Source organism: Penicillium subrubescens, assembly GCF_028828155.1.
Source record: "Penicillium subrubescens strain IBT 31985 chromosome Unknown utg000006l_segment0_segment0, whole genome shotgun sequence".
NCBI lineage: Eukaryota > Fungi > Ascomycota > Eurotiomycetes > Eurotiales > Aspergillaceae > Penicillium > Penicillium subrubescens.
In genome coordinates this window covers 2,398,295-2,411,686 of record NW_026643156.1, presented here as the reverse complement: position 1 = coordinate 2,411,686, position 13,392 = coordinate 2,398,295, and the positions used below count along the sequence as shown (strand labels likewise).

At 51.5% G+C, this 13,392-nt stretch overlaps 4 protein-coding genes across 4 annotated transcripts; all 4 read right to left on the bottom strand.

Annotated features, from left to right (window-relative positions):
* Nucleotides 1-415: 415 nt before the first annotated feature.
* On the bottom strand, nucleotides 416-3,467 carry anxc4 (annexin ANXC4; the record flags this gene model as incomplete). Its single annotated transcript, XM_057155310.1, has 4 exons — nucleotides 416-709; nucleotides 801-2,407; nucleotides 2,464-2,866; nucleotides 2,967-3,467. The coding sequence occupies 4 exons, from the start codon at nucleotides 3,465-3,467 to the stop codon at nucleotides 416-418; spliced, it is 2,805 nt and encodes a 934-aa protein (XP_057006440.1).
* A 1,601-nt stretch (nucleotides 3,468-5,068) lies between these two features.
* On the bottom strand, nucleotides 5,069-6,823 carry aspE (septin; the record flags this gene model as incomplete). Its single annotated transcript, XM_057155309.1, has 2 exons — nucleotides 5,069-6,224; nucleotides 6,330-6,823. 2 exons carry the CDS (start codon nucleotides 6,821-6,823, stop codon nucleotides 5,069-5,071), a joined length of 1,650 nt encoding a protein of 549 aa, XP_057006439.1.
* Nucleotides 6,824-10,246: 3,423 nt separating this feature from the next.
* N7473_009369 (uncharacterized protein) lies at nucleotides 10,247-11,504 on the bottom strand (the record flags this gene model as incomplete). The annotated part of the gene is made up of 5 exons (XM_057155308.1): nucleotides 10,247-10,586; nucleotides 10,656-10,817; nucleotides 10,890-10,946; nucleotides 11,022-11,352; nucleotides 11,408-11,504. 5 exons carry the CDS (start codon nucleotides 11,502-11,504, stop codon nucleotides 10,247-10,249), a joined length of 987 nt encoding a protein of 328 aa, XP_057006438.1.
* Nucleotides 11,505-12,567: 1,063 nt separating this feature from the next.
* On the bottom strand, nucleotides 12,568-13,386 carry N7473_009368 (DOPA 4,5-dioxygenase family protein; the record flags this gene model as incomplete). The annotated part of the gene is made up of 4 exons (XM_057155307.1): nucleotides 12,568-12,896; nucleotides 12,991-13,048; nucleotides 13,108-13,240; nucleotides 13,316-13,386. The coding sequence occupies 4 exons, from the start codon at nucleotides 13,384-13,386 to the stop codon at nucleotides 12,568-12,570; spliced, it is 591 nt and encodes a 196-aa protein (XP_057006437.1).
* Between the last annotated feature and the right edge of the window lie 6 nt (nucleotides 13,387-13,392).

Genomic DNA, 13,392 nt, shown 5'->3' with positions numbered 1-13,392 from the left:
TCTATGAACCGTAATCCCAAGAGACCTGCCATGATGGTATGTATCTACAGCAGCTTAAGATCTCCTGTCAAGACGTAATGGCCTGACTACCACCCTGTCAGGTAGATCCAAGGTAACCAGAATCTTCTTCTAAGTATCTGTTTCTCTAAGTGCTCAACTTCAAAAAATACTCTGGAGTAGGCCATCTATTCGGGTGGACTCGCCTCGAATCCCCCAACTAAGGAAAATCAAGTACTGAAGTTCGGATGTGGTTAGTTCTTTACTCCGTACAACTCAGAGCCTCTGTATCAACTCACACATAGTGGAATACAATCCAAACAAACTAGTCATCCATATACACTAGACATTATCTAAACAAAATCCCTAAACACCTAAAACAAATCATACTCTATCCCCCTCCTCTCAAACTAACACATCAAGTCGAACTCCTCGCCAACTCAATACAAAACTCCCCCCACTCACTGCTCCCACTCGAGCTCATAACCTCCTCCGCAATCGCCTCCTCCACACGCTCATTATACCGTCTCCGATACTCGCTCTTCACCAACTCCAGGTGTCTTGGCTCCCAATGTAAACGCACAAGTCGAGAGATAAGTAACTCGGAGCGCTCGCGGCCCGTCCGGGATTCGCGGACGGCTTGGTGGAGGAGGAGGGCGTCGCGCATGGGGCGGTTTATGGCGCCGTTGAGGATGTGGGCTAGTGTTTCACCCTGTGAGAAAAAAAGTGGAAGGGTTAGTATCAGTAGGAAGTAGGAAGTAAGAGTTAAATGAAAGATAACAGGGAAAACAGGATAGACGTACCACCAAATTCCTCGACTTAGCAATCATCGCCCTCGCAAAATTCACCCGATAAACGGCCTCATACTCGCGCAACAACTCCCTCAAATGGGCATCACTCCTCAAAACAATAATATTAATCATCGCCGTCTCCCCACCTTCCTTCGAAACCAAAGCCCGATGCAAATCCCCCACATCTTGCCTAATCAACCTCGCATCCAACGGCTCCCTCTCATCCTGCCTCCTCTCCTCAAGCGCCAACAACACCGCCGTCCGGAACTTATCAGCCTTCAGCTCCGCACGCATACACCGCTCAAGACTATCGTTGTACCGGGTATCCCGGAAACAAGACTTGATTTCGCGGATGGCGGCGTTGGAGCGGCCGATGAGTGACTCGATGAGGAGTTCGCGGCGCGATGTCCCGGCTTGGTAGTAGCAGTTTGCCCAGTAGGCCTCTGATTCCCAGCGGCCGAGGGCGGTGGCGTAGGCGACTTTGCCGAAGGAGGAGTTTCCTAGTTTGAGGCGGAGGTGTTTGGCGAGGTTGATGCCCTTGCCGTGCATTTTGACGCGGTTTTTGTATTCGGCGCGCAGGAGGAGGATTTCGTCGCTTGTCAGGCGGGGGAGGACATGGATTATGGTCTTGTTGTCGATGGTACGGTGGTTGAGGGCGGATTGCATGTCTGCGGCGTCGGCACCGGCGTCATAGAAGGAGACGCGCTTGCGGCCGGTGGTGGGCGAGATGACGACCATGTTTCCGCGGTCACGGTCACGGTCTGAGATCGTGCTGCTAGAGTCGTGGCGATCGTGACGGATGCGACGCTTGTCATCTTTACCGCGGTCATCACTGTCCTTTTCTTTTTCCTTGATCTTCTCCTTGCTGCTGCGGTGCCGAGTTTCCTTCTCGCTGATGGAGGATTTGGAACGGACATGTTTCTTACGGCGGCCTGATTCGGAGTTGGAAGTACCGTCCAGCGGCTCCAGGTCTGAGATATCGTCGTCCCGATGGGGCATGACAATGGGAGATGGCATGGGCGAGATGGACTGGTAAGTACCGTGATAGGCCTCCAACAGCGGACTAGCCGGCGGGTGACCAGCGTGTAGACTGTGAGCGCCTGCAACTGCGAGGTTATTCGCCGAGGACACAGACAGGCTATGCGGGCGACCTCGTCTACCGCCAGGTGTGATTTCCACCAGCTGCTGAGGCTGTTGAAGACCCTGGCCATGTCCATACTCGGGCTGAAGTTGCTGGTGTTGGACTTGGTGCGGGGCTTGGTGGTGTTGCTGTTGCTGCGGTGGTGGTGGTGCTGGCGCCTGCGGCTGCTTCTCTACAAACTGTGGCTCATTGCTATACCTGTAGGGGTACACAGGTTGGGGCTCACGTGGCTTATTGAACTGTTCAACCGGCTTTGCAAACTGTTGATCTGGCGACGCAGTATAAGGTTGAACAGGGGTTGCCTTGGAAGCATATCGAATATTGGGGTCAACATGCGCATATTGATACTGGACCGGTTGTGCATATTGACCAGGAATTGGGTGAGAGGCATCTGCGGCAGAAGCAGTGCGGTAATGCGATGGGGTATAAGGACCAGAAGAAGCGTGCGCATATGGAATCTGCTGCTGACCAGGAATACCTGCGTACTGCGGCATTGGGAACGAGGGCGCGGTCGTCGCAGGAAGATCTGCATACGTCGATGCCGTGGGAAACCCCCCGGCATAGTCGATGGCACACCAGCTTGCGAGGAAGGATGCGATGCTGGCGGGACGAAGCCCGGACGCTCACACTCGGGAATGTCTGCCCAGTCCGACGACTTGGGATCTGGGTGAGCAGACTGGCGCGGCGGACCAGGCTGGGAGGGGTGGAATTGCGTGGGCTGGGCATACTTATACTTATTCGGACGGGCATAGCTCGGATGGCTACCATGGGTATCACCATATGCCAGCCCGTCATCCGAGTCATCGTCCGAATCAGTCAACCGACTATCCCGGCCAGGCGGGGACGAAGGTCGGCGTTGATGGGACCGGCCATTATACTCGCGTGAGTCTCTCAGGGAGAGTGAGTCCTTGGAACTTCTCGGATCGCGCGATTCTCTCTGGGACAATGATTCCTTGGATCCTCTGGGATCGCGCGACTCCCCTCCCAGAGAGCGAATCCTTCGAACCCCTCGGATCCCGCGAATCCCTAGGCCGCACCTTTCTCAAATCCTCATCCGACTCTGAATGCTCATACCTTGTATCCTCACGACGACGACGCGTCACATCCTCCCGGTCCCGATGTCTCCTCCAATCCTCATCATCCTCCTCCTCACCCCGGTCAACATCATACCTCCCCGCCGACCTCGGCACTCTCGCAATAACATTACTCGGCCCCTCATTACCCCCCAAACGCCCCTCTTTCAACAATCTATACTGCCGATCAATCTCATTCTCCTCATCCGAGTCATACTTCTTGGACTTGGACGACCTCGGCGCAATCTCAACAGCCGGCGACCGCGAGCGCGGAAGATCATAGTCCCTAGAAGCAGAGGACTTAGGCGCAATTTCCACAGCCGGAGAACGCGAGCGCTGTCTTGAACGTGGTGGTTCGAGCTCGAGCTCTGAGGCGCGGGTATCGCGAGATCGGGAGCGCTCGCGGCTGCGGCCGGGGGATTTGGAGCGGGTGCGCGACCGTGGGTCGTTGACTTGGAGGGACATTGTGATCCAGGGTCCGATCCTTGGTGGGGTGTGGTCGCGACCGGAATTGGAGATGTGTTTACCAGATTGTGAAGTATATTAATGTTGTAGAATCTCTAAAGTCTGAGGAAGCTGGCGAGGGTCAGCTTCAGCGCTCACAAGCTTGTCTCTTTTCTCTCCCTGTCTGGTCGCAATTCCAACCAAGGGCTGCACTTTGTCGATCTGTGCGAGAGTCGGGAGGCGGGGAAGATAAACCCGCGGGAAGAAAAGAAAGAGAGAGAGAGAGGCCCACCTTGATCACGATAGGGCTGGACTCAACTATCACTTGAACAAGACATGAAGCTTGAAGAAACCAAGAGAGTAGTAGGTAGGGAAAAAGCTCGAGGCTCTGCTCTGGGAAGAGTGAAAAGGTAAGAAAACAAAAAAGGAAAAGGTACAGTAAGCGCCTGACTGGACCCCAGTGGTGAGGAGCCTCGTATTGCCCTACGGTCTGCTGCGGGGAACAGAATCCTCATGCAGCATGGGCATTTGCAAGCCCTCGGCCAGCCCGAAATTCGACTGGATCCTGCCAGTTCTGCAACACTCGGAATTGGCCCCCAAATGACCTCTAGCGACAGTATCGAGTCGGGTGATTGGACAGATGCAGGCGCTGGGCTTGGGATCAGCCCCCAGTCGAGGGTGCAGCGTGCATGGTGCATTTCAGCCGCTCAGGGATTATTCATTCACCAAAGCCAGCTGAGGTGTATCCATAGAGAGACCAGAGATGAGGAAATGATTAGAAATCATCACCTTAGATTCCTACTGTAGTTCATTCTTGAGTTAAGACCGATGATAGATCAATCTACTATACCATAACCACCAAGGTAGAGCAACGAAGAGAAAAGAAGAGAAAAGAGAATGATTGGATCAATACCACAATCCACAACACCAGGTTATCGCCCCAAGTCAAAGATGACTGCTATATTTACAGGTACCCAACAAATAGTATCCCTAGTATTCTCTGATACTTGCTATCCTGGTGGCCAAATAATTGCACTAATCCATACAGCGACCACCAACCCAATCAATACCCAAAATTCCAACTAAACAACCCAGCCATGGGCAAAAACGGAGACCTATCTACAAGCACTCTACACTCTACGCTCTACCACATCTATAGCAGACAACCACAAAGCACAGAAGCATCTTTGAAAAAAGGCGTTGAGTACACGATTCGTTCACTCCTCGGGAATAAGGGTGACACATTTTATCAGAAGGGAAAGGATACAAGTGAGGACACAGAGGGTAAAAAGAGGCATAAAGGAAGGTCAGGAAGTGGTTGTAGTAGTGTAAACAACAGAAGAGGGAAAAGGATAACACGAGAGGAAAGAAAGGAAAGAAAAGAAAAAAAAAGTCCACAGTCGAATAGAAACACGATCCGTGGAAAAGAAGAAAAAAGAAAGAAAAAAAAGTCGGGGGTATGTGCGGAAACTGAAACTGCAAGCTATGCGGACAGGCAGAGAAAGGGTTCAGGAATCAAACAGAAAAAAAAAAAAACAGCAAATCAGATACACAGGATGAGGTCGAGTCAGAGCAGAGTAATCTTAGTCGACTCCACACAAGTTTGGTTCACGTTCACCCATTTATCTCGTGCGGCGACCGTCGTGAATCGGTCCCATGCGACCTGCGTATGACTTCTTCGATGGCAGCGGTGTGGGCTGACCATTCCGGTTGAGGCGGTTAGTTCTCCAGCGCTCATACCAGATCACACGGCTGGCCTCACGCAACTCGGCCCGCCATTCGCTAAACACGGAGTCCTTCAGACGCACAAAGTCACAGTGCTCGGGATCGTAAGGGTCGGCGAAACCCCAGGGGAATCGACGGCCGACCGGCTCTTCCCCAGAGGCCAAGGAATGCGGGTCTGGGGAAAGGATGGAGAAGGGAACGTGCGGGTTGGCGGGTGAGGCGCTGAGGGAGTTCTGACTGCGCTGCGAGGGCGATTCGGGGGTGGGCTGTGGTGGCTGATCCTGGCCGTTCTTCTCGTCCGTCTGTTCGTCCTTGGATTCGCTGACTTCTTCGGTGGGCTCGGTGGGAGTCTCGGGGGTCTCTCCTTGCACAGATTCCTCCTCGTCTGCGCTCTCCGATGAAGTATACTCCTCTTGGTCCTCCAATGTCAAAATCTCCAGAGGGTCGATGTTGGCCTGCTTCAAGCTGTTCCACACGGCCTTGCGAAGGTATCCCATGTGTGCAGAGGTGATGGTATCCGCCTTGCTGATGACGGGGACGATGGTGGTCTTGCCCAGGATGGTGCGCAGCACCTGCAGGTCGAGGTTCTGGTCCAGGACACCGACCACGGGGACATCAGTCGCTTTGGCAGTTCCATTGGCGATGCGCTCGGCAGCGGCAATGTTCTCATCCAGGTGAACGGGGTCCAGCAGCAGGAAGGTGCAGTGGATGTGGGTGTCGCGGGCACCAGGAGAGCGCACGACCTTCATCTCCTCGGCGAGGGTTTCCTCAAACTTGCTCTCCAGGAAGCCAGTCACGGCACGCATCTGCAGGTCCACAATGTTGCGCTCGAGACCCGTAGAATCCCAAAGAGTCAGGCCAACGCGCTCTCCATCAATCTCGGTCTCCAAGTATTGCGAGGTGAATCCTTCGTAGGCAGAGGTCTGGCGTTCCAACTCTTCCAGCTCCTCGGGGCTACGCGAAGGGTGTTTATGCGGGGGCATGGTCAGGGCCTTGCGCAGAAAGTTGAGGAAAGAGGTCTTGCCGGAGTTGCGGGCGCCAACCACCAGCACACTGCGCGTAGTCTGATCAGTATTTGCTGGAAGGGTAGAGAAGGGGCCTCCATCAAGTATATTTTCTCAATGAGGGCAATGGTAAAATGTAAATGTCCCCACTTACTTGTAGGGAGTAGGATCCTTCCGACGACGAATGCGACGGGGGCTGTTGACAGTGCTAATAGCACTGCTGGCATAGCTGTAGCGACCACGATGGGTCATGCTCTCGGTACGAGCATACGGGTCGACCGCATCAGTCGGCGAGCTCATGGATGCAGGGGGAATTCCAGAATGGGGACGAGGCATGGCGGGTTCGGGGGCGAGAGTGTCGCGTTCTTCACCACCGAAGGTCTCGAGTTGGGGGGTGGGTGAGAGATCAGGCAAACGGGGGGCGATCTTGGGGGCGTAAGATTCACGCTGACGGCGGAGTTCCTCTTCCATGGCTTGACTCTTGGACATCTTCTTGCGGCTACCGGAAGGCTTGCGTTCACCGAGCGGCTCGGTGGATTTAGAACGACGAAGGAAACCGAGCGAGGTGCGACGGGCGGCAAGACCAGCCTGGCCATTCTCGACGGGCAGCGCATCGGAAGGCGCGCGGCTGGAGGTGGGCGTTTCCATTTTGGGGAAAGGGTGGACTTGTTTGCTGTTTCAGGTGGTCTGATTTGGTATACACAGTGGCTAGTGTATACAGTAATAATGTATAGGAGATTATACAGTGGGTGGGGGTCAATGCTGTATCTGATACACTGTAATTTCAAGCCAATCTCGTTAGTTTCCCTTTTAATTTGTCCAGACCAACTGTCCATATACTATCAGACCTGGAGGAGGGGGGGGGTATCGGGAATTCCCAATTAAGCATGTTTGACTTCCCCGCGTGCGGAGTCTCTGCGGGATGAGGTCGGTGACATGATGACATCCCCCGCCATGTAAGGGGCTGCACTCACGTGGAAGATACACTAGGAATCACGATGCCAATTGCGCGGAGATTATCACGAGTATATCAATCCTCAGATCCCAGGTTTCCGAAGGATACACAGTCGACAAGAAAACGAGTGGATAGTTTGAAATATACAATCTATCGGGGAGTTGCGATTCTAATCGGAGACCTCGCGTAGGGTTGGTTGGACGTGGTCGCGGAGAGTTGACGAAGATCGAATGCGATTGCGATTGCGATTGCGATTGCGGGTGCTTGATGGTCCGAAGTTTGACACTTGCAATTCAAGTTCAGACTAAAACGAAAGGAGGAATCCCAACTGCAACAGCAGGGGCAAAACAAGAAAGTGAGAGTGAGATCAAAAGATGACAATTGCTCCCAGCCAGTGTGAGGTTGTCGATCCACTGCCCGTCGCTACTGGAGGACGAGGGGGACGATGAAAAAAATAAGGAGAGGGGCGAAGATCGAATTGGAATGGAGGGATTCCGTATTCAAACGTCTTTCCTGTCCGGTTTCTCTGTTTTTTTTTGGGACGGTAATTGGATTTTCTGGGGGAGATGGGAATTGACAAATGGCCTGCTCACAGCGTCCGATTCTCGCGGCGCTTGGAGAGAATGGAAGAATGGAAAATAAGGAGAGGGGTGGGAGAGAGGAGAGAGGAGAGAGAAAGAGAGGTTAAGGCGAGCAAAGACCAGAGGAAGAAGAGGGCCAGAAGGGACGCCAGTAACGGACCAATGGCGAGCTCAATTGGGCCAGGACAAGTTGCTAGGTTTATGGATTATTGAGGACTGCGTTACGGAGAGTACGAACGGTGGTACCAACAAGAGCTGGGCACATTGAAGTTTATTAGGACATATCACAGTCCAGTATTTTTATTCGTACTGGAACTGCAAAGATTAAATGTGATAGACTCAAACTCTCGTGCCGGACTTGCATGATGATGACTATTGGAAGTAACCATCTTTCCTTCCTACGAAAGCTCTCCTTCTCTCCATTTCTGAGCTTCGTCTCAGGTTTCAGTCCCGAGATTCAGATTCAGGGGTAAAAAAAAACATTGACCAGCACGGTCCAGAGCCCCCGAGGACACCACCCCCACTTGGAGCTTAGTCTGCGCCCGCTGTGTGGATGGAAGCAGGACGGTTCATTCCACGCTGGCGGGCGGGCTAAGGCCCGAACGGGGCAACATGCTTGTCGATGAAATCCGAGTTAGGAGGAACAAGGTTAGCTTGAGCTGACTGACAGACGACAGAGAGAACAGTCAGAATAATCATAAGCCTGCATAGACTCATAAAGTACGGAGGAAGCCGTGTTTGGATACATCCAAACTTTGTTATTTTATACCCCATACAGAGACTACCATCTGGACTTGTCTACTCCGTATCTTGTCTCTAGGAACTCTCATAGGTACTCACCTTCCAACTATTATGGTTATTTCTCATATTCATGCCCTGGGCTGTACAACACTGTCTCCCCTCTTCCCCTGAAGCCTCCAAGGGCTACCTGGCACGTGCACAACGGGACCGTTTGCCTTCTCCACCTTGCGATCAGCACAGTCCTGTGTCCTCGGGTTTTCTCTTCTCTTTTCATCATAATTCTCATATATTGTGTTTTCATGTAGGAAGAAAGAAAGAGTCGAGCTCAGTTAACAAACTCTCCCTCAAAACTGCCAATCTACCGTTCCGTGGGTTCCAACCCGGTCGCAGCCGGCAGATCAGATAGCTCCCCAACCCGATAACCTACGAATGGATGGAGCCCAGTCATCAGTCATCCAGTGAACTGCACACTCTCTGTCACTCACCGGCAACCAAGTCCGAAGCTAAGAGCCCAATAAGATTGCCAATTTGCACTTTTGACCAGGGCTAGCTGAGTATTACATACTGTAATTGGGTCCTGCGAGCCTCACATTAAATTACAGTAGCCTATCAAGCACTCTAGGAGGAACCCCGGCACGTGGAAAATCAAAAATCAAAACAAAAAAAAAGTGGGAAGCCCACGATCTCCATCTTGCATGAACACCACGTTGCTTAGCCGAAGAATAGAGTAGATTGGAGGTTGATCTGACGGGCATATCTAGCACGAGTCTATTAGATGAATACATCAACATTAGGTAGAGAAAAATAAACATTTCTTCTCATCCATATGTTTAGGTCTGTCTAAGCCAACGCTACTCCTCAAATCCAAAATATATATCCTAACCAGGGACTCTCCCATCCCTATCCTTACCTAGACCTACAGCCCAGAGAACCAAATTCAGCTGCCACCATACAGTATATTCAAGCAACCATACCTACAATCGCGACAGAGTTTACAAAACGAAAAAAAAGCACTCGCGGGGCAACCCTCTATCCCACGGAACTCCCGCGTCTGGGTCGCATCCAGCACCACGAACTAGCTCAACCCGAAGCTATCCATCCGCCTGGAAGAACCTCCGGTCTCTCACCACAAACATAGACAAAACCTTATAAGCAACTATGTAACTCGTACCTATCTTTAACCTAGATAGACCCTGTGTTAGACCTGAAATTACCTCGGGCGAACAGGACCGCCAAGAATTGGATCGCAATTTGCTCTCGCAAAATCCGTGCACGGCTCTGTGGAGTATCGGGGTGGGTCCAGGGCCTCATCGTGTGCCGGTGTTGCATTCGTGAATTTCGTGTGGGTGAAAGGAGATTGCCGGGTCTCGGGGAGGGTATCAGGTCTAAATGGATCTAAGAAATCTCATGACTCCATCTGTCAGATGTCAATGATAAACTGATTGATAGAGTGATACTAGGCACTAATGTATCGAGTACATATGATTTTACCTACTAATGTATTATTGAGATTGAAGAAACATTCTCTCGATTCTGACTAAACATAATCTAATGCAAACCATTTCTTTCTCAATATGCATATGATTCATATGAAAACTCGATATATATCCAAGTGTATATATATGTTGGCCCTGACCCAGCACCACCTAAACCGGCAATATCACAGCAACCATTTGAAACCTCGCAAACAAGATATCTCAGTCCCTTAGTATCCACCCCCAAAAAACAACAAACTACACCCATATCACTCTAAACATGGATACAATCTACTAATCTCCTCCACTTTCTCTATCTCTACTCCGCAAAAATCCTAAACGGCAATACAACACAAGGCTTCGACGGACACACCAACACCCGATCCAACCCCTTAAACTTCGGCCCATCCGGACCAGCCACATACTTGGCCTCCCCGAAAATCGACGGTTCGCCTGGTGGTTGGTCATCGCCCCATCGACCATTAAACTCCAACCAGGCGGCGGGGACGTCCGCGGTCGACGGAGTGAAAACGCCCGTGCTGGGATCGTAGGCGTAGGCGTAGGCGTTGAGCGTTGGATCCCAGAGGATACCGCGGTCTGTGTAGTCGAGGAGGAAGCCGGTGGGGAGGTTTAGGCCGGGGATTGTGTGGTCATGTTGGCTATTTTGTAGAGGGGGGTTAGTTTAGGAGAGACTGTGGAAAAAGAGAGCGAGTGGGAGATTGACGAACCCTTTGACGGCGTAGTTGGCGTGTGTCCCATTTCCGGAGTAGGCGATGGGTCGTTTGCCTTTCTTTTCGAGGGCGTTGTAGGTAAAGGCCTGGCCACTGGCGTGTTGGCTGAACCATATAGCTTCTGGGGTGCCGTTGGCGAAGCGAATCATGTTGTGTTCCCTAGTCAATCAGTCAGTTTGATCAGAATAATTGGCCAGTACATATTGCATTGCAATTCAAGGATAGACGTACCAATCACCGATATGATCACCAAACTCCATACCTAGTACCTTATCACCCTTGTTATACCTAGAAACCCCCATTAGTCCAGCCCCTCAAAGTCCAGCAGACACTCCGCGCAGTATCAAAATAGACCCAACTCACGGATAAAAATAAAAGTAAAACGCATCAACACTCCCCTTCCCATGATCAACAACAATAATCGCACACCCAGTCGCATCCCCAATTCGTCCCTGTGCATCGGGCGTGATACCCCGGAACCAAGCTGGTTCAGGGTCAGCCGCGATGCCCTCATGGGAAGTCAAGTATACACTGGTATTTCCCAAATTATTAAGCTGGTCGAGGTTGTTCAGTGTTAATGGGGATGGTGCGCCCTGGATGGCGGTCCAGTTGACCTGGGGCGTGGTATGGTCTAGCTGTGCTTGGATATCGCCTGGTCGATATGCGTCTTGGCTGTGTAGCCAGACTAGAGGGGCTGGTGGAGGTTAGAGTGGATTTGAGGGGAGATGAATTCTTGTTTTGATACATACCGTAGTCGTAGACATAGGATGGGATGGTTGCTGTGGCTTGGATTAGAGGGGTTGCTAGCGGGCCTAGAGCCGCTATGTATGATATCAAACCACGCATGGTTCAACGATCGATCTGTGGGGACGTAGTACAGTAGGGCTGTGAAAAGATCCCTTTTCAGATCATGTTTAAAGACTTTTCAGCTGGGCAGGCTATCCCAGTCAAGTCTTTATCTATACTTCGATTAGCCTGATACAATCACAAGACGGGGACATAGTGCACGTTCACCATGAGAACCTGCACTGCAGGTTACAGGGACTGACCAAGACAGAGTAGTACCTCAGAACAAATGAGACAGTCAAGAGAAAAACACGATGCTCCCAGCCGAACACCATCCCTTTAAGAACTCGCTCTCAGATAGGCCATAAATCACATCACACCCACTCTCAAAGCCAAGCACCCAAGCTAACAATATCCGCAAGTCTAACTCCAACCAGGATAAAAAGTCACGGCGCATCCGAACCTGCAGGAGCAAAAGACTCGAGAGGGTAACATCGCCGGTGTATATCCATGTCCACGGGAAAGAAGGGATGGAACCTGGAATGTAAATGTAAATGATCGCTGGGGCGTCAGGGACAAGACCAGGTGGCGTTAGAGCTGATGATTCGGTGGAGAGGGGGAGATCTAATTATCTGCATGAGCTACAGTCTGCATGTATGATGCACGATTCGTGGATGGCTGATTTGATTGGTGTGATTTGGTTAGTGTTAGGATTTAGTTTGAGGAGGGTAGGTTTCTGTGTGGCCTGGTGATGTGGTGCTCCTGACGAGGTCATCCGAGGGGGAGAGAGACTTCGGTCTGGGGGTGGAGGGCAAGTTATTATTCAATATTTATGATTATAAATTCTCTGATATGATTGACAAGAAGTTAATTGCATGTATTCCACCCAGGGACTGAACTCGATTACCGTTGATCGTCTGCAGTTGTCACCCACCAATGATAACCCACCCTGATAACAGCCCCTGCCATCGAACAACTCGACAGGTTCCCCTCTACTGTACAATCTACAATCTCTCTACTTCTACCATCTTCACCTATTCAACCCTCATCAGAAAACTTCAAAAAACGCTCATGAATTGCCCTCAAACACCACAAATGACCAACTAACCCTACCGGCAATCCCTCACAACCTCCCCTCCTTGGCCTCTGCCTTCACCAGCTTCTCCCTCTCCTCCTCCTGCCTCTTCTGCCTCTCCTTCATCAACTTAAAAACCCTCAAATCCAACGGAATCCTTTCCCCCAACCACGTCGCGCGCTGCGTATGATTCCGCTCCTCCTCCTCATCATCCACCGTATTCGGATGCACCAATGCACTCAACGGGCCCCGATTAATCACCAGCCAGGGGATGAAGGCGCCGAATTGCGCGGGCGTGAAGAGGTTGACTTCGAACATGGCGACCGGGTGTGGGCCGATGGGTTTGTCGAAGAAGGCGTATATGCGGAGTTCGGGGACTGGATTAAGGTGCAAAGTTAGATATTGGACTTGTTGGAGGGAAGGGAGGGAGGGTGGAAATGAAACTAGGTGGGTTGGAGATGTGATACTTACATTCACGCCGGATACGCTCCCACAAGGCTTTAGCGTATGCGACCTGGTCGGGATTGGTCTGGGTGGGTGTTAGTCGAACGAAAGTCACATCAAACTGGTCGAGGAGCTCTGTCTAACCTGGAAATGGTAGATATGAATATCGAAGCCACCGCGACGGCCCTTGCACAGTGGATCGGGGAACTCCTCGTAGGCTTTGCTGAGAATACCGTGTTCCGGGTTCTTGAAGGACTTGCCATCGTCATTGCGCTCTCTGTGATAGCCGGATGGTTAGCAATGCTACCTAAGTCGAGGATTCTGCCTTGAAGACAGCTCGCGTGACACTTACTCAGATAGCGGCTCGAGGTTCTCATACCCCTCCAGCGGAGAAGGATAAGAATAGGCAAATTGGTCTGTCATCGTTGG